The 21,106-nt window shown below is 35.4% G+C and overlaps 1 protein-coding gene across 4 annotated transcripts; it reads right to left on the bottom strand.

The window, feature by feature from the left end:
• Positions 1-308: 308 nt before the first annotated feature.
• Positions 309-18,071, bottom strand: LOC100250662 (SUPPRESSOR OF ABI3-5). 4 transcript variants are annotated; one of them, XM_010665539.3, is made up of 16 exons: positions 17,847-18,069; positions 14,472-14,605; positions 14,229-14,269; positions 13,173-13,941; positions 13,014-13,085; positions 12,826-12,918; positions 12,666-12,745; positions 11,796-11,946; positions 10,816-10,903; positions 10,644-10,735; positions 10,494-10,562; positions 9,401-9,580; positions 8,820-9,012; positions 1,608-2,570; positions 1,118-1,308; positions 309-714 (listed from the first exon to the last, which is right to left on the bottom strand). In XM_010665539.3, exons 2-16 carry the CDS (start codon positions 14,517-14,519, stop codon positions 535-537), a joined length of 3,210 nt encoding a protein of 1,069 aa, XP_010663841.1. In that variant the 5' UTR covers positions 14,520-14,605; positions 17,847-18,069; the 3' UTR covers positions 309-534. The 4 variants fall into 4 exon arrangements, with proteins under 4 accessions (XP_010663841.1, XP_010663836.1, XP_059590173.1 ...); XM_010665534.3 differs by having other exon boundaries at positions 11,796-11,949; positions 17,847-18,068; XM_059734190.1 differs by having other exon boundaries at positions 11,796-11,949; positions 14,198-14,605; positions 17,847-18,067.
• Between the last annotated feature and the right edge of the window lie 3,035 nt (positions 18,072-21,106).

The raw sequence follows: 21,106 nt of genomic DNA, 5'->3' as shown, positions 1-21,106 counted from the left end.
TTGAACAAACCATTCTATAATCTACACTCCGCATGCAGAGTTCACAAAAATCAAAATGACTCTTCCTTTACTGAAGATTGCTACTTATGCTGGTACCAATTCCTACTTTTACTTCACACTCTGTATCTCCCTATACCGCAAGAAGCTAAAATTACTAATCAACCTAAAGATCCACACTAACTGACCCACCTAGGGGCGGCAGAGCCACTCTATCGTAAACAAGCCCGATCAAAGAGAAAGCCCACGACTTGAATATATCTCTGGGCATCGGTAAATATGCTTTTGAGAGACAAACTGACCACGCCAAGTTAAACAAAATTTTAAAGCTTTAAATAATTTGTATTTTTTTACAAATTACAGCAGAAAAATGAGTCAAACAATTTCCCAATTGAGTTGAGCATTTCCTAAAAGCATTTCTTTACACTAGAGACCACTTGTTGGCTGCCAAACTATGAAGCTCTCAGGCCCAATCTTCCTTGATTCCTCCCAGAAAATGACCCTGCTTACTCTCTGTGCGCTCTCAACTAATAGCCTTTAAGACATCTCTTGGAACCTGGCAAGTGCCTTCTTTTGAATGAGAGTTCTATAACTATCCCCAGGCTGCACCTCAAGACCTGGATCCAACTTCTTCTGATGACTCCCAAGTCCAGCTCTACTATCCATGGCTTGTGCTTGGACCGGCTCTACCATGCCACTCCCATCTTTTCCTAAACCCTGTGCATCAAAACAATAGGAAAACAAAGAAGAAAAAAAAAATCCCCAAATGCAATGTTAGAGTCCGCAGTATGCTTGCAGCAAAAACTACCTACCGGTCACTAAAAATTTCAAAGTGCTGTGATCATCCATAACATGAGACTTGTGGACATCAAACCAAAATTCCACTCAAATATATCCACATAAAATGTCATATAGCTAAATGGTTGTCAACAAATTAAATATTGCCCATCAAGGTAATTAGGTTTGTTTCTGAGTAATAATAGAATTGACTTATTTTCCACAAGAAAAGGCAAGATGTTGTTTACTTCATATCATTTAGGGAAGATGATGAGAGTTTAAATGGCTTTTAACCAACAAATGGACATTTGGAATGGATATAAGTCCAAGGAAGAGATGGTACCGAGCCTTCCTGCCATCCCATGCTACGAAGCATCCGATTGCCTACGTTGCTTTCATCAATTGCTTTGTCCGCTGTAATCACCTCATAACTCTGAACATTGCCATTAGCATCTCCCATCCCACGCCCTCCCCCAACACCAGGGGGGAAAGGCATTGAATCTAGAGAACCCTTTTTGAAAGCTGAGTCACGGGCTTGAGAGTGCAGGCACAATAAACACAAAGGATGCCCAACAGGTTAATACAAATGTGCAGAACATAAAGCAAACAATGGATCCATGCACTGAGATTAACTAAAAGATTTATCCAGCGACTAAATTTTGCTTCTGTCCCAGGGCTACTTAAGAGACAATTGAACTATAAAAGCGACCCAGTGTAGCAGCTCCTAATATTTTGAGGCTTTTTCAGTAGGCTACAATGAAAACATTTTATAAAATAAGCCTATAGCACAATCAAGGGTGATGCCACTCAAAAATATTGTGAAGCAAGCTTACTTGAGTCCCCAATCCCAAGGTCAGACAGACTGTCCCCTGTAGAAGATGATGAACCATACAAGCTCCTTCTCTCAGCCGCACGATCCCTATAAGTAGTATGAGGCTGTTCCTTCTGAGTAGAAGCCAACTGTACTGGCATTTCAGAAAACCTCCTCTTGCCACTCCCAGCAGCCACAGGTGGAGTATAAGAACCCAATGCAGATGCGTCTGTTCTAAAAGGGGTTGTCAAGGTTGTATCTGAATTTATTGATGAAGATGAACCTGCAGTGTATGCAGCAGGAGCAGAAGTAGAAACTCCCCCTGATGATCCCAGATATGAGGTATCTGATTTCACTACACCTCTTCCAGATCCCCTTATTACTCCCATCACAGTTCCTCCTAAGCTGTTACTCACAGGCCTAGCCTTTACCTGAGACTCCAAACCAACAGTCAGGGCAGGAGTGCTTGTAGTAAATCCTCCAGAGGCTGCTGTATGCTCCTTTGTAGTCACCACATCAGTTCTGAACTTGCCTTTCGGGGATGGCCCAATAGAATTGGGCCTGTCATCAACTGCAGCAGATGGCTGGTTGTCATCAAGAGCCACGCGGGTTGCTTGCCCTTCATGACTCCTCTGCTTCCACATTGTCAGTACATTACTCATTTTCTTTTTGTTAGCCAGAATGCTGCTCTTGGAAGCAAGTTTTATTTCCTTTAACTTCTCTTTCTCTTTCTTTTCTGCAGCCATTGCTGCTGTAGCAGCAGCCTGGACAGCATCTGGCAGTGAGGCAGCTTTCTCATTCGATGTTATGGTAGCAGCTGGTGCAGAGATAACTACTTTTCTACTATTAGAACTATCTGATGCCTTAGAAGACTCAGATTGTTTTCCAGATGTCTTAGTGTCATTCTGATCAGTGCAAGGGACATACTGCTGAGTTGAGTGATCATAAGAATACCATGTTCCACCGTTACCATCATAATACAAGCCTGCATAGTGCAATGATGTAGGAAAAATAATAATAATTAAAACAGCATTGCTGACAACACGTATGGAAATGAAACCTCAAAACATTTTTCTCAACAATAAATGATGGTACAAAATTTAAACCAGCAGACACATTATCCAACTCACCATTTCTAGTAACCATGATTCTGTGCGCATTCTTATGACATCAATTCTAGTAAATCAATATGCAACTATATTTATGTTTACATTGCACAAGTCCCAGGAGAATATACTATTTCATGAAACCTCTGTTTCTTTCCTTCATTATAGGCTGGTCACGTGTGCTGGACTGGAATATTAGCACAGAACCTTGACAAAATGATTGGTAGAGCTAATAATACTTTCATGAGAGAACTTTCCAAAATATCAAATATTTACCAAAATTTTCTGTAGAGCCTTTTCACTCCAAAACAGAGTCCGTAGCTGATATATCATATGATAAGCTACCAATATGATTTTAATTCACAATAAATCTTGGTTGCTCAGTTGCTACATAAATTAGTTAGAGATAAGACTGGGAAGAGATAGTTGTTTTGACAGTGCCCCAGAAACATCATCCAACCTAAAGTACTAGCTTTATAGGATGTTACATGTTGTCTTAAAAAAATAAACAGTATAAGCCAGCCACATTAAGAGGGTGTTTGTTTTTTTAACTTTTTGTTGAAAGTAATTTGTTTTTAGACTTTAGGTCGTTTGTGTTTTCTATTTTTTCATAACTTATTATAAATGTTTTGCTAAATAAAAAAAATAACATGCTGATTTTTCTTTACCTTTTAATGTTTAATAGAAATAAAATATTATAAAAACAAACCATCTAATACTTAACATTATTAAGCATTAAAGTTCTATTTAGAATTAAGTAAAAAAACAAACACCACCTAAGTCTTTATGCAAGAAGAGCAGAATAATTTTGAAACTTCCACTCATTGTCAAGGATTAAATCTTTATTTCAAAGGTAGGACTGAAACCTTGGTGGGTTAGGTCAGGTCCAGTATGGAAGAGCTGGAAGCTAGGAAAGAAGCGAGGGAAGACTATAAAAAATGGGTTTTACTTGAAGAAATCAGTTGGAGGCAAAAATCTAGGGAAGTGTGGCTGAGAGAGGGGGATAGAAATACGGGTTACTTCCACAAAATGGCTAATGCCCACAGGAGGAGGAATAACGTGGACAGAATCAAGATTAATGGAGCCTGGTGCATAGAGGAGAATGAGATTAGGGAAGGGATTGGCAATGCTTTTAAGGTAATGCTGTCCAGTTCGGGGGATTGGCGTCCTTCTATATCCGGGCTGCAGTTAGAGACTTTGGATCAGTTGGATGCTAACACTTTGGAGAGCCCGTTCACGGAAGAGGAGGTGTTCAATGCATTGTTGAGTTGTAATGGGGATAAAGCTCCGGGGCCAGATGGACTTTCTATGGCTTTCTGGCAATTTGCTTGGGATTTCGTGAAGGCGGATGTGTTGTGTTTTTTCAAGGAATTCTATGAAAATGGAAAGTTTGTTAAGAGCCTAAATGCAACTTTTTTGGTATTAATTCCAAAAAAAGTGGGAGCTGAAGATTTGGGGGATTTTAGGCCTATAAGCTTGGTGGGAAGCTTGTATAAGTGGTTGGCCAAGGTCTTAGCCAATAGGCTAAAAAAGGTGGTTGGAAAGGTGATTTCCAAGGCCCAAGGGGTGTTTGTGGAAGGAAGACAAATCCTAGATGCAGTGTTGATAGCCAATGAAGCCATTGATTCGACTTTGAAAAACAATGAGAGTGTCATCTTGTGCAAGTTGGACATAGAGAAGGCCTATGATAATGTGGATTGGACATTTATTCTCGCAGTTATGCAGAAAATGGGTTTTGGGGAGAAATGGATCAGGTGGATAAAATGGTGCATCTCCACTGCAAGTTTTTCTGTGTTGGTCAATGGAACCCCTACAGGATTTTTCCAAAGCTCAAAGGGATTGAGACAGGGTGATCCCCTCTCCCCTTATTTATTTGTCATAGCAATGGAGGTCTTTAGTGCTTTTCTCCAAAGGGCTGTAGAGGGAGGCTATTTATCGGGGTGTAGGGTCAAGGGGAGGAGTGAAGAAGGGGCCCTTATATCCCATTTATTGTTCGCCGATGATACTTTGGTATTTTGTAAGCCGTCTCAAGACCACTTGACTCATCTTAGTTGGTTGCTTATGTGGTTTGAGGCCGCTTCGGGGTTGAGGATAAATTTGGACAAAAGTGAAATCATTCCAGTCGGAAGGGTAGAGAATATGGATGACCTCGCTTGGGAGTTTGGTTGCAAAGTGGGTAGCTTGCCGTCCACATATTTGGGGATGCCCCTGGGAGCTTCATTCAAATCAACATCAGTTTGGGATGGAGTGGAGGATCGATTCCGTAAAAGGCTAGGAATGTGGAAGAGACAATACTTATCCAAGGGAGGGAGGGCAACTTTAATTCGAAGCACGTTATCGAACTTACCAATCTATCTTATGTCTTTGTTGTGTTTACCGAGTGTAGTCAGACGGAGACTAGAAAAGATTCAAAGGGATTTCCTGTGGGGTGGGGGGAATTTGGAGCGAAAGCCTCATCTTGTAAGATGGGAAGTGGTGTGCTTAAGCAAGAAGAAAGGGGGCTTAGGGGTAAAAAACCTATCAATTCTCAACAAGGCTCTTCTTGCTAAATGGAATTGGCGGTTCGCTAATGAAAGAGAAGCTTTATGGAATCAAGTGATTAGAGGGAAATATGGAGAAGAGAGAGGGGGTTGGTCCACTCGGGAAGTGAGAGAGGCTCATGGCTTGGGGTTGTGGAAAGGGATACGGATGAACTGGGAATTAGTGAGCAATAGGATGGTCTTCATTGTTGGTAATGGAAGGAGGGTGAGGTTTTGGAGGGATAAATGGTGTGGGGATTCTCCTTTGTGTTCGTCCTTTCCGTCTCTATTTGCTTTGACTAATGATAAGGAAGAAAGCGTGGCAAATGTTTGGGATTCTTTGGCGGAGGGGGGTTGGGGGGGATGGAATCCTTGCTTTGTAAGAGCTTTCAATGATTGGGAGGTAGAGGAAGCGTCAAGTTTTATGGAGCGGTTACATCATAGCAGAGTTATTGAGGATGTGGAGGACAGGGTATCCTGGACTGAAACTAAGAGTGGGAAATTCTCGGTTAAATCTTTATACTTGGCTATTGAGGCGGGGGGTTCGGCTCGATTTCCTTCAAGCCTTATTTGGAGTGCGAATGTGCAGCCTAAGATTAGTTTTTTTGCATGGGAGGCTACATGGGGCAAAGCATTAACCTTGGACAAGATTCAGAAAAGAGGATGGGCTTTGGCAAATAGATGTTTTTTGTGTCTTGAGAATGAGGAGACCATAGACCATCTCCTTCTTCATTGTTCAAGAACAAGGGTCTTATGGGATCTTCTTTTTACTATTTTGGGGGTATCTTGGGTGTTGCCTTGTTCTGTTAAGGAAACCCTTCTAAGCTGGCATGGTTCTTTTGTGGGCAAAAAGCGTAAGAAGGTGTGGAGAGCGGCTCCTCTGCATATTTTTTGGACGGTTTGGAAGGCGAGGAATTGTTTGGCTTTCAAGGATGATATGGTGTCAATTCAAAGATTGGAATACTCCTTTATTTTTTCTCTTTGGGCTGAAACAAAATTGTTTATAATTGATTGCCCCTTAACTATAGCTAATTTTATTGATTGGATGGGCGCTAATTAGGATTGTATGTTGGGACTTTATGTGCTCTTAGCTTTTTCTTGATGGAGGGTGTATAGGTTTGTATTTCTTGAGTCGCCTTCTTGGTGTCTCTTTTTTAATAGAATACCTTTTACCTATCAAAAAAAAAAAAAAAGGTCAGGTCCAGTATCAACCAAAGTCCAACTGATATTAGAACCTGAGCCCAACCTAATAAATGAATCTCAACCCAACCTGACTTCAAAACCAATGTGTTCAATCCATGTTCAACCCAATGTCAATTTTTTGAATTCAGGATTAAAGCTCGGGTCAGGCTCAGGTTGCTTGGACAATACTCGGGTCTGGCAGGCTTTGCTGTCAGACTCAGGCTGGACAGGTTCGACCAACTACATAGATTTTATTTTATTTTTTTAAGGGAGAACATAATACAAAAATTGAACAAACAACTGAAAAATAAAACAAGTCCTTGACAAATCAAATCAATATTGAAACAGGACAGTAATAAAGAGGGGAATCAAGTAACACTTCCATACAAAAACCAAAAAACAGAAGAAAACCCAAAAACATCAAAACTCCTAAAGCCTGTTTGGGAACTGTTTTTCCAAAATCGAAAACATTTGGAAATTCTTTGACAGAAAACATTTTCTGAGAACTTGTTTTGAAAACAGGGTATTTTCGGATAACATATTTTAAATGTCTTCTGTTGTTTTTACTTATTTTCTAAGGGCTATTCTAAAAACTAATTGTACAAATATGAAAAATGATTGAAGATAAAGCACTATATAAAAGTAATTTTTAAGAAATATTTGAAAATATACATAAAAAAAAGGGTTGAGAACATTCTAAGTTCTCAAACATATATTTGTTTTAGAAAACATCAGAGAATTATTTTTTAAAACTGTTTTTTGAGAATTTTTTGGAAACATTCCCAAATAGACCCTTATACCTTTCTCATGTTTTCCACCAACCAAACAAAAAACGAGAGGGGAAAAAAACAAAGATTCAATTATTAATAAGTCAATGACTTTCAAATCAGTTGAAGTTCTTTTCTTTGGATAAAGAGGGGATAAAACAAACGGATGAGAGAACAGGAGGACATTACAGATCTGGTTCTTTGATATTTTCATGAAAGGAAATTAAGCTTTTGCTGATCTGTGGTGCATTGGCATAGATTGATGTGAAGAGAGGAAAACATGAGGTAGTTGATGACATGGAAGCTCAGGTCAAGAAGATGAAGAGCTTTGTGGAGATTCCAACATGGATATAGCAGCAGTGGGTGAAAAGAGAAAATTACCAATTTGAATTTTTGAGGGCTAGGGTTGAGAGCTCCAATTTTGACTTTTGAGATAGAAATTGAAATGTAAAATGAGTCAATTTATCAAATAATATGCAACATCCATAATATAATTACTTATAAAAAAAATACATCTATAATATAATTGGAACTTTTTTTCCTTTTTCTGATAGGAAACAAAAAGAATATATTGACAAGCCTCAATCAAAAAAGTGGGGTGGACCGCCAGTACACAGGAAACATATAAATGGTGCCAAAAGGCTAGAAAGAAACAAGAAAAAAATAATAGGACCCTGTACATGCAATAAAATCAAACAGAATGAAACAACCAACACCCAACCAATCTCTAGAAGAAAGAAAAAGGGATCAAATAAAATATCTTTCAAAAAGTGAACCAAACACTCCATCACATCAAAGGTAATAGACATCTTTCAAAGTTTGTGCACACAAGTTGTGTATTTGCAACTATGCAAGGTTTGCCACATAAGGTTGGATTAAAATGTTCACACAATTCTAACTAGCAAGTTGCAACATGTGTATCAGCTAACTAGCAACATCACTCCACCTTGAACATGATTTTTTACCAAGTTCTATTGTGGATTTACCACTCTGTCCTTCCCCTCTTAAAGACTATGGATAATGGACCATAGCATCACCAATATATTAAAAGGCATATAAGAATTTCAATAACTAAAAATAATACTTCCTCAACTGCTTTGAGGAAACACTAATGCATAACTAGATAATGCAACACCAGGCAGACAAAAAGAGGTCAGAAGGCAAGGCCTTTCTCTCTAAGACATGCAAAAGCTAACATATGATGACCGCAGATAGTTAACAGAAAAATCAAATCAGAGGCACTGCAGGAAGTCAATGGGGTTCAGGTGCTTTTCATATATATATATATATATATATAGAGAGAGAGAGAGAGAGAGAGAGAGAGAGAGAGAAAGAGAGAATAGAACTGCTTGTCATACATATTATTTCTTGTTACCTATCCAAAAAAAAAAAGTAAGTGAATGGGGTGTGTGTGTGTGTGTGTGTGTTATATATTATTCTTGTTGCCTACCCAAAAGAAGTGAATGGTGTGAAGAGAACAGAACTGAGTAGAACTGCTTACCATGTATGTTATTTCTTGTTGCCTATCGAAAAAAAAGTAAGTGAATTGTGTGAAGAGAACAGAACTGAGTAGAATTGCTTATTAATAGGTCTGCAATTCATGCAAAATTCTGCAGTTTCACAGGACGCTTCCAAATAAGCAAGCACACAAGATACCAACCTGTGTTTCCATCATAGTAGAACCCAGAAGCAGCATCATAATAATAGCCAGATGTTTCATCCCACACAAAACCAGACTGTGGAGCTGAACCATCCTTTTGACCTGCAGGGTCACCGTTTCCTCGATCCTGCCCACCAGTAGACTGTTTGTCATCTGGATTATATTCTTTAGGCGCCCATCCAACAGCATCATACTAAGGATGAAAACAAGGGAGCATAAATATCAATTTTTGAGGTCACATGAAAATCGTAAAGAAAGCCTCTTTGAATTTATACAACACAGCTGATAAGAACCCAAAGTCAAATATGAGACTATGAAACTACAAATATCAGCAAGCAGATCGACTGTCATTGGATGCTCTCTGGTCAATCATATGAATTTCAAGCACAACAGGATCATAGCAACTTCCATGACAAATAAAAGGACTCACAAGAAAGGCATTAAGTTGAGTTGCAAAATCTGATGCAGGGGCATTGAAGAGGCATAAAAAGACCAAGTGGGCCCAGTAGCAAGTTTAAAACAACTGTTCAGAAAATGGAAACTTGGATAGAAAGAAAGAATTAGAAAGGTAGATCATTAACTTGTTGAGCAAATGTAGCTGCCTCAATTGCAGCTGCTGCAAGGCTGCTTGATTGTGAAGATCCTGTTGTGCCTGATCCAGGACCCAGAATGCTTTTTGCATAAGCTACCCGTAAAATCTGCCCATTTTTCTCCAGAGTTGTTCCATTTGTTGCTTCAAGAGCTTTGGTAGCATCCTCTACCTGGAAGAGGAAAAAAATGTCAAAAGCCTTCTTTCAGCTTCAGAAAAAATTCAGAGCAAATCTAAGCTATAGATTTTGTTAGTGGCAAAAAAATAAAATAATAGCAAGGCATGCTACAAGGGTACAAAACATTTAAGGCAGACATAGAGTTCTCAAAGTACTGTTCAAAATCAAGGGGCTCCCTTTTTTGGAGATGGTGTCTGCATCTTGATGAGCAGACCCAGGCACCAAATAAAAGAACAAATGACAAAAATGAGGTATCTGTCATTCTCTTATAAGATTGGACAATCTAGAAGGGCACTTCATATCATAGATATGTTAACTTTTAACAGCCTAGACTCAGAACACCATATAGGAGAAAGATGACATCCAATCACCTTTATTCAGGATCATTTTATTTCTATACAATAATTTCAATAAAAAAGAAATTGATAGAAACTTATATGCAAGCTTATATGTCATCCTCCCTCATGCTTTAAGATTAGTTAGGTTTACTAATTGTTGTTGCATTTTGGTTTGAAACAATCAACCATCATGTTTCAACCACATCATCTGTGGCCACCTTCAAGTTTGGATAAATCTGGGGCCATAACTAAAAGTGAAAACCTCCCAGCAACATCATATTAGATATAGAAGGGCATAGCATATAATGGCTTTTCGATGAGAAATTATCTCATGATGTAAAAAACACTTGTTTTGTGGCTGGGCCCTTGATTTGACATAGAAAGCATATGTTGAAGTTAACTCTAGATTTCATCAGTGCTATCTTAGTTTCCAGTTTTATATATTGATTCCATATTTTTCTACATTGTACATGTTACCTAAAACCTCAGAAACATGTTCTCACTTCATAGGGTTCAAAGTCTAATAGAAAAGAAATTCAAACTGGCTCAAACCAGTTAAGTGGGCATACCGAATGAAAATGTACAAATGCAAATCCCCTTGATACATGAGTGAATTTATCTCGAACAAGTCGAAGATCCTGCAAATTAAAATTAGCAAGAAAAACTTAGAAGATGTAAAATTGAAAACCAGTATTAACAAAATAACCACACTTGAGTACCTTGATTGGAGCATGTTTAGAAAATTCATAACGAAGCATTTCCTCATCAGCATTTTCATCCAAACCTCGAACAACCAAAACATGGATAGGACCTGATTACATATCAACTTAGCAAATTACAATGAATATAATGCTTAATGCATGCCAATTAAAAGCAATGGAGTGTTCCAACCTGCCTCTGATCCTTTCTTTCCTAGCGATGTTGCATTTGATGATGCTATATCTGCTGGTGGAGATTCATCAGTCCGGACTTCATTACACTGCATTAAGAGGGAGCAAAAAAAGGATTCAGTGACTTGATGCTCTGAACGCTAATCAAATGTAGGGTAATATATTATAGCCCCTTCTGGTTTAGACAAAAGGTTATTCTCTCATGGCCATGCTCTATATATAGTAGGTTGGACCAAAATGATAGAATTCTTTATCGAAGAATAGTGTAACCATGAGCAACCATGTGCAGCAGACATGCTCTAATATCCAGCAACAATTAACAGCCAAGTAGCAGGCAAAAATGTGACAAAGGTGAAAGGCCAATGGTCAACATTCTTATGGGACATCCAACACGGAGACCATAAACTTGCAACAAAAATCGTGGCACAGGTGTTGGCCTCCAAAGTGGTGCTTTGGCACAGCCTATGCCATGTCACCAACTGGTTCAAAAATGCTAAAGATAGGGAAATCCAAGGTACAAGGTAGGCACCTCCTAATCCATCAGGCATATAATCTATTTGGCTTATCATTCAGTCATTAGAACAGTGAAAGCTCACGAAAGACCAGACCTATGAGAAGATAGTGATAAAGAACAAAGTTGATGATATTCAAACTCTTGAAATGCAAGATTCTCCACAATAAGAGGCATACAATCAAAATGTCGGAGGCTCCCAATTAGGGAAGACCAGGGACTCTACTTCTCATTATGTTCATAATTTCTTTATGTTTACTATCCTGTCTAGTCTCATTGCAGTCTAACCAGAATACTCTACTTTTAGACATTATGGGAAAGTTTTGAATATCCAACTAAACAATAAAATCCTTCTGAGTGAGGATGGTCTACAGAAACGAGAAAACTCGCTGATAACTTGACCAAGAAAGAATAAAGGAAACAGTATCAAGGAAGGCTATAGCATAAGGAGAGAAGAACAAGCACAGAACCTGAAAGCAGGATGTACGCCGGGCAAAATTGACACAGCCACATATGATGCACATCCAGTCTGATGGTACTGTCATGCTTTTATGGTTAATATGACCTGATTTGAATGTGTTCTCCTGTCCAAACGGTCCACCTGCCCCCCCAGTTGGCTTGCTACTGCAACAAAATGAAGTTCCAACTAGCAATAAATACACTTGCAGATAAAAGTCCTACATAAGAGTAGATGTGCTAAAATTACTCTTGAGGAATAATTTCATTGCAGAGAAGAAACAGAACTGTTAGAATATCCACACAAGTCCCAAATGGCAATATTAAAATATAACATAGCTCAGATCTTATTACCCACTGAAGTCTAGACTACTCCAACATCATGCAGTGTAGAGATTGTTTATGTTAACAAATAAGAAACTATAACCATGTCTCTTAGTTAAAGATGCTAAGGCAAGTTCTAAAATGCATTAAGATAAAAGCAGTAGCTAATCATTACTTAATAAGAAGATTAAAAAAAAAACAAACAAACAAACAAACAAAGGAATAAGATCAAAAATTCATATTTTTTATAGAGATGCTAATACAATCACATGCAAAATAATAAATGGGTGCATCTGAAATTATCCTTTGTACACCTCTATTCGTCCAAGGATTAAAACTTTCCTCACTATAAATACATATAAGCATACAAAAACATATGCACAAAATATGCATTAAACAGGCCACAAATAATCACATCTTTATTTCATTTTTTATTTTATCAGAAGTTATCACATCTTCATTCCCTCCAAGGAATAACATATAACTACAATAAAAGTGATTCAACAAACAAGACCAGCACTGAATTGTTTTACTAAATCAAGCTTGTCAAAGGAATATACCTGTACTCAAAGAAAAGCTTCCTGCCATCCACAACAAGACCATCATCTCCAATTTTATCCATCATCACACGTGCTGCTCCCTATTTCACAACAATGGGCTTCTTATATTCCATTCATATAGCCAAACACCAACTATTAAATGGTTATGCAAAAGTGGTACCACAGAAGGAAAATCAATAAAAGCAAATCCTCGAGATATGCCAGAACTTCGTTCTTTAATCACACGAACATGCCGAAGGGGTCCCCATTCAGCCTAATAACAGTAAATGTTGAAAGAATGTTATAAACAAGGAAGGCAGAGGGCATTCCAAATGATATTCAAAGTAAAAGAATCAAGTAGAATAGTACAAGGATCTGGTACAGATCTTCCTCAGTAGTCTTCTGTGATAGACCCTTCACAACAACAGTAGCAGAAGGGGCCTACAAAAAATTAACACACACTTTAAAACCCTTTAATTTGAAGAAAAATTACAGTAATAATATGAAAAATCACACTACAAAGCATACCACAGAATAATGTTCATGCTGACGTTTATCTTCACGATCCCTTCGTTTTTCACTCCTTTCATGTCGACCATCATCATAGCTGTCCTCTCGATGACTTCGACCATGGCTCCGACCACGAGGAGACCTTGACCTAGGGCGATCTTCACGTCCACGAGACCTAGAACGCTCATGCTTTCTAGGTGGACTCTGATCTCTTTCTCGACTCAAACCTCTCTTATCCCGCTCACGGTCACGTGATTCACGCCTCCTCCAATTACCGTCTCTCCTACTACCTCTATCATAATCAGAATCATAACTATGTCTGCCATAGTCATAGTCCCTCTCACGACTATCCTCCCTATTTTGATGAGAAAGACGAGATCGATAGTCATAATCATCGTATGCATGATCATCTCGATCACGTGCCCCAAACCTAGAAGGCCTATCAAATCCATGATCACGGTAGTTGTCAATACCACGATAGCCATCCCGAAACTTATCATATTCTTGAAATGTATCAACTTCATGGTACTTGTCCGCTTCACGAAAAGTATCCATTTCATGGTAAGAATCCAGGTATGGCTTCTCATGTCGTCTAGATTCCCTGTCAAGTGAATATTCCTCCTCATAGCTTCTTCTTCTTGTTTGAGGCCAAAGACCAACTGCAGATGGAGGAGGGGGGTAGTTCTCTCTCTCTAGTATATCTCGATGGAAGGCATTCCTTGGATAGACATTATCCCTTGAGAACCGCTCATCTAGGAACCTCCTATCATCATATGAACCACCAACCCTGCCAAAAGAATGTAAGGTGGGATGGAAGAAAAGATATGTCGTACAACAAAAGTAAGCATATATACCAGAAAAACTACAATTCAGAGAGCCATCAAATATCTCTTATATAGAAGTCACATAGCAAAGCAAAATTAATGCAAATAAAAAACAAGCATATTGCAAGATTGCATGAAATACATACCACTGCAACTAAAAAGAACATCTGTCAAACAAACAATTTAAATACACACTTTACCCATGAGCAACTAAATTACCCTTGCGATGATAATCTGATTCAGCACTCACCGGAAGTTTGCGTCATGAACAGCTCCATACCCCTCCAAAGCCTGTGGATTCAAGAGAATAAGCTATGTCAGCAACAAATAATCATGGTACGAGGTAGGCAAATCCATTCCATATCCTCAATGCCCCACGGCTTTCTCTCATTGTTCTTAAGGATGAGATGCCATAAAAAATGGACAATCAGAAGAGCCCTAATTTCTTGTATTATCATCCCATATAGGTGATTAAGGAGGAAACCACAATTACGCTGTTATTATCCCATCCTTGCTGGAGACCATAGCGACCTGGATCCATTTCTTGCCAGACCCGTCAGCAATACCCCTGCGAGGCTCTTGATGATCTTTCAGAAGTTTCAGGAGCAGAATGTATGGAAACCTTTCCTGTAATGGATGCACAAACAGATATAGTTATGCCATGATGAACCAAGAACCAATTCTCATGACATGGCCTCCGCTTTTACTGGAATCCTCAAAAATCAAATCCTTTCCAGAAACACCCATCTTGAAACCTCTTTAACACAAAAAAAAAAAATGTTCCTGATAGTAGAAAACCACCAGGCAGAATTCAAGAATATTATCACAAAGTGATACAGCGAGCAAAATATTATCTCGCACAATTAAGCGAAAATGAAAGTTGGTAACCAAGATGTTGTGTAAGCAACTTAGCTACATAAGGTGGAAGCATGCATGGCGAAGATTCAAGTATCATGTCAGTGGCACTACTAAGGCAACCAATGTGGTTAAGCAGCATCATAATCTATAAGGTAATATTGATTTCATCACTTACTCTAATGCCTATTGATTCAATTATCATTCCACCTAACAGTTATCTGTAAAGGTCTAATCAATAAAGCACCAGGTCAATAGTCATTTGAAATAATGTGCAAATCATAAGCAGCAAATATAATAGTGTAAAATATGGAACTACATATAAGCAAATAACTATTAGAAAAGTGTACTTATTTAACAAAAATGTAAAAGCACAATACTACCTAGTTCTCACACAAATCCTTGCACATTGAGTTTATAGTTGTCAAAAGAATATAACCATCCAAATATCATCATTCTTTTTAGACGTATCTACAAGTGTGGGCAACATGGAGACGTATTCTGATTAATGGACATTGGCCTTGCAGAACTTCTAAAAAGGAGTTAACATTAGATCCACAAGCAGTATAGGCACAATGACGAAAGCATTTACTTTTCTCTCCTCTGGTTTCTAATAAATAATTTTCTACATTCACGATAGAATCTCAACCAAACGTCTTGAATAAACTCAACCATGGTCCATGCTTAGACACTAAAATGTGACCCATCAAGAATTCATACTCTACAGGCTTATACAAGAATTCTTTCACTAGGCTTAAGCTAGTTGCATAAAAATAATGCAATAGTTCAGGCAAAGAAAAGTGGAAATTTTTAGGATAACCATCTTTATGTTCTAGAAAAGCACGATATATTATTAAAAATTTAGGGCTTTGTCGTATCACACAACCAATTTCTGATTCAAAGAAAGGAAGATTGTGCCAGGTTGATAGCCAGCACAAACCTTTACTCGGGTCTTTTAATAGGAACTTTGAATCAAGTGTTTATGTGCATGAACCAGCATAAAGAATACTTTCAAGATCCGTTTGTTTTTTAATCATGTGTGTCATATTTTGTCAAATTATTAAAAATTTATCATACATAAACTTCTACTAATTATGCACTTATATTTGAGACTGGTAGGCTTTATGCATCAACCAAGGCAGGGCGGATACAGGTAACATACCATTTCCATTGTTGCAAAATATTCTGTGAGCAGGTGTATTAGCCATAAGTACATGCAATTACCACTATTTTCTTGCTTACTTTTGCAAACAATAAAGTGCCCTATTATTATGCTCCTACACATGTTCATTCTGACTCCTACTTCTCACACTTCTTCAGATGCATTTATTAAGCATTTCCAATTCTTTAGCAGATGGAAAACTTATTCAGAATACAGAAAAACTTTGTACAATGTTACACCTTGTGCTCCAAAAACCATGCCTTGAATCTATAGCCTATTATAAAAGGCGCACCTTAGAAAAATTAGGGTAAAACAATTCATTTTTCCATTTTCTTAAAGAAAAATTTAAGGAATTTATCATCACCAAAAAAAGGTCTTCATATTTTCTTTCAGTTTCTGAGTTTCTCAGCACCCAAATAGTAAAACATAGAATATATAGTTGTTTCTACACTTCTATTCTTGAAATTTCTTATTACATATTGGAATTTTGTATCATTGCATTAATTTTTACCTGATGCTTCTGAGGACTATATCTTTCGTTAGATGATTTCAAGTGCTTTTTCTAATTTTTTGTTCAGATGGTCAAAATTTCATTGAGACATCCAAACCAAATGATCCAAAGGCAATTGCTCATTAAGATAATCAACATTTACAATCAAATTCAGCCATTTTATAAAAATTAAAATTAAAAAATGAAAAATGAAGAAACTTGTCCTGCTCAACAATGTAGATTGAAAAAGCAAGCCTACCTAAGTCCCCTGGTCAATGACATTCCCAGCAAGCATATCAAGAAAAATTTTATAAAATGCACATAAAAAATCCAGATTCTAAAATAGCAGCAACTATGACAATTATAATCATAAAATACTTGGAATATGGTAATCCCATCTAACACGAGTTTTCAAGCAGTTATAGGAGTACACAGATAATCCACATGGCAGCATCAAGGGCAAAAACTTCATGCATCTAAGGTTAAAAATAATGAAAGACAGGACTAACAGGAAAAGGCAATACACTTCAACGCCAAATTCAGAAAACCAATTTTAAAAAATTTGATAAGGCTTAACTTAACCAAATAAAACATAAATCATAATTGCAATATCTTCTGCACAAGCATAACTAGAGTGCATAATAGGCATCAAATATCATTCTTGATCTAATTTGAAGGTGCCAAATAAACACAAGATCCTGTCTTGAATCTGGATCATTTCAACTGAAATAATAAAGGTTACTCATAAATCCGGCATCTTTACCACAAAAAATGGTTTGTGCATAAACGATATATCCTGAAGATCAAAAGATTAGAGAAACAAAAGTACAAATAAGATATTACATGGCCATAGCAAATTCATCGCTACTGATATCAACCATCAAAACTAATTTTAATAATAAAACATGAAATAAAAAATTCAATACAAATGATTACTGATTTAGGGAGCCCTAAGGGAATAATTCAGATCCAAATCACGCCCTGATTTAATCCCTCAACGGAAAAAACCTCAACAACGCCAAGAATCATCCAAATTAACTACTTTCATTTTCCAGAGAACCTCTAAATTTACACGATTATCGCCAAGAGTTGCAAATAATACATGAAGCAAAATCAGTTCAAAGAAAAACCCGATTCCAAAAGTAAATGTTCCATCGGTAAGCAGTAGAGCTAAAACCAACAGCACCAATAACTACAGGGCTTTTTCATTAACCAATAAAAATTGACAAACAGAAACATAAATCGCCGCCGATCTTCTCAATAATTGAACGGGAATAACAAGAACCAAAACCAAAAATAAAAAATTGAAACCAAGAAAGGAGTAATTGAATCATTGAATGTGTGAACAACGAAGCACTCACTGATTTCTAGGGTTTTGGAACCGCAGATTCCTCTTTCTTCGTCCACCGTTCGCCAGGGAGAATGTAGATGAGGGTAAAAAGCGATAGAGATGAGAGTATATGTTGATATGTTCAGCGAAAGAGGTTAGGGCAAATACAGATGAAAGAGAAGAGAGAAGGAGAGGAGGGAGTTGATGGACGAGAAGAGTGTCGCGGACTATTAAAAGAGGAGTGATTTTGTTGACGGCAGTAAATAAACCCTAACAACTCTAGAAAAATCAATGGTGTGGGCGTGGCATCGTCTGCCCCTCGCGTGCGCTCACAAATTACTAATGAAAAAATAATAAAATAAAATTACTCAAAAAAAAAAAAAAAACTCTATTTTTTTCTATTAATTTATATTTCTCTTATGAATTGTAAAATTTTATAAATGTTTTATTTTATTTTTATTGTAGAATTATTATTAAACTCTAATTTAATTTCCTTGAAATCAAAGCATTTAATAATTAGTCTTTTAATACAACAAAATTAAATTTTTCAAAAAAAATATATTTTAATTTATTTATAAGAATTATATTCAATCCATTTTATATTTTTCATTAATTGTCTATCATAATAATATTATAATTTAAAAAAGGAAAATAAAATAAAAGAAAAATCTCCATGGGATTGTAAAAACTAAAAACTACTTTTTCATATAAAAAAATAGAAAAATGGGGAATTGAGTAAAATAAAATACAGTTTAAATAATTCTTGTAGAACATATGGTGTTTTCCTATAAGACCTTATTTTGGTTAGGTTTAGGGTTTTTGGTTATTGGGAGTCAAAACAAACAAAAACACAAAATAAAATAAAATATGACAAAAATAATAATTTTATATGAAATATGGGGGAATTCATAAAAAACAAACAACATCTTGTTGGAGTCAAATATAATATTTTAATTAGTTTATCTTAATGTTAATTTTTGAATGGAAAATCCTTGATATGACTTTATGAAATTTGGAAATGCAGCTCAAAATGCTTATGAATATGAACATCTATACGACGGTAATGCATCACAGTTTGAAAGGGATATGTCAATCTATGAAAGAAAAAAAAAAATACAAGATCTTATAATAGCTAATGTTGTGAATTCCTTCTACTTCATATCGATGTTGATACTATAGCCACAATTGGTCCTATATATATAAGTGTCCAACTTACCATTACTTGTGGATTAACATATTAAAGATGAAATTTTGGCAAACGTATGATATATAATAATAGGTAATGGTTGAACAAATGATAAGCAAGGAACACTCATTAACCTGTTTACTATCCCTAAGGAATAACATTTGTGAAATTCACTGATACTTCAAATATTTGAGGGATGTAACTAATTTGTTTCAAGTATTTAAGGAGATAGTTGAATGAGTTGGTCTAAGGAATGTTACTCATATGATCATCAGTAATGCAACAAATTATATGTTTGTAGGAATATGATTTCTAAAAGCATAAACACATTAATTGATCTCTTTATGTAGCTCTTGGTGGATTAAAGGAGTGAGGACTAGTAGGTGCAACGCCTATCCAATATATGAATTGCATCAAATGTATGGTAACCTATCTAGGAGAGTTGAATCCCTCTAAGTGTCAAACCCCAAACGAGTTAAAAGATAATTTATATAGACCTACAAGCTCATGAGATCGATATCTATAATTAAAAAAATAAATGCTCGTGAATTTCCAATAAATAAATCTATCATATTCTAGCAAATTCGGGATGATCGATTGAGCACACTTTCTCATTACTTAAGTTCCTTCGGCTCTTGAGCATTAGATAAACACTTGAGCTGTTCCAACAATTGAATATTGTTTCCATTATTTTAGCATCCCTCATTTTTCTAAAATATTATTTTAAACAATTTTAATTCATAAAAAACATATTGATCTACTTTAACCCTTTAATCACCCGATTTGCCACTAAAATGTACATTTTAAAACTTACTTGTAATATTTTAGTTGAGTCACTAGTAGTATTGAATCTTCAATGACGAATAAGTCACTATCCAAAAAGTTTAATAATTATAATATATTGGAATAAAATGCCAACATCTACTACACTCATTCTCTTAACAACATAATAATTTGGCATTAATTAGATTTGACTTATTTAATAAAACAAATTTATTAAGTTCTCTATATAAATAAAATTTAAAAATTTTAAATTATAATTTGTTAGAGTCTATTTGGCAGAGTTTTTAAAAACAATTTTTACATTTTTAAAAACATAAAATAGTTTTAAAAAATTCATAAAACTATTTGGTTATTGTTTTATGTTTTCAGTTTTTAAAAACAAAGTGAAATAGAAAATAATTTTTAAAGAACAATTAAAAGTTATTTTCACCTGTTTTTAAAAACAATAGAAAATGTACACACTCTATTATTTATCTTATATATAGAATTATTATTTTTCAAATTTTTTATTCGTCATACCAAATTAACTCCAAATTAAATAAAACTTAATGCATTGGATTTGTTAACAAGTCTATTAATTTAAAAAAATAATATAAACTTAAATAATAAACTTATTAATACCATAAATTTATTAATAATATATATATTTATAACATATAATAAAATAATATATTTTCTACTAAAAATATAATTCATGATTTTATTATAATATTACTATTTATGTTTTACTAAAATATATATATATTATTTATTTTTAATTAAAAAATTAATTTCATTTTCAACAAGACTTCAATTAAATTTAATTAATTAATATTATATAAATTGAATTTAAAATGTTTTTACAAAATCAAAATATATATTTTTTAAAATAATTTATCCGAACAAGTCTTTTAGATTTTTATTTTTAAAATCATTTTATAATAGTAATTTACCAAATATCCTTAAATTTATAAAACATTTAAAAACTTTTTTTGATTCTTTAACTTTAAAAAAGTTTCTAAAAAAACGTAAGAAATCATGATAAAACAAAAAATAAAATAAAAATTAATTAAAGTACTTATTTGACTTGTATTAAAAATTGATATTAAAATTATTTTTATCTTATATAATTTTTTGTTTCACTACAATAAAAAAATATTTATCTATAACTCATATATAATTGTGGATTTAATTTTTATTTTTTAATAAGACTTAACTTGAATTTGATTTCATATTATTATAGATTAATTTTATAAATTTTTATAAAATAAAGGTAATACATTGTTTTTTAAAATTATACAAATTCTTTCATCCAAACAAGTTTCTTATTTTTGTCTTAAAAA

This window comes from Vitis vinifera, chromosome 2, assembly GCF_030704535.1.
Source record: "Vitis vinifera cultivar Pinot Noir 40024 chromosome 2, ASM3070453v1".
Classification (NCBI taxonomy): Eukaryota; Viridiplantae; Streptophyta; class Magnoliopsida; order Vitales; family Vitaceae; genus Vitis; species Vitis vinifera.
The sequence above is the reverse complement of the archived record's forward strand: the minus strand, read 5'-3'. Positions and strand labels throughout refer to the sequence as shown.

Coding starts and splice junctions, on each gene's coding strand:
- LOC100250662 (XM_010665534.3), bottom strand. CDS start 14,519: ATGGATCCAGGTCGCTATGGTCTCCAGCAAGGATGGGATAATAACAGC. Junction 10,563..10,643: donor CTAAACATGCTCCAATCAAG/GTACTCAAGTGT, acceptor TTTAATTTGCAG/GATCTTCGACTTGTTCGAGA. Junction 9,013..9,400: donor CAGCTACATTTGCTCAACAA/GTTAATGATCTA, acceptor TTTCATCCTTAG/TATGATGCTGTTGGATGGGC.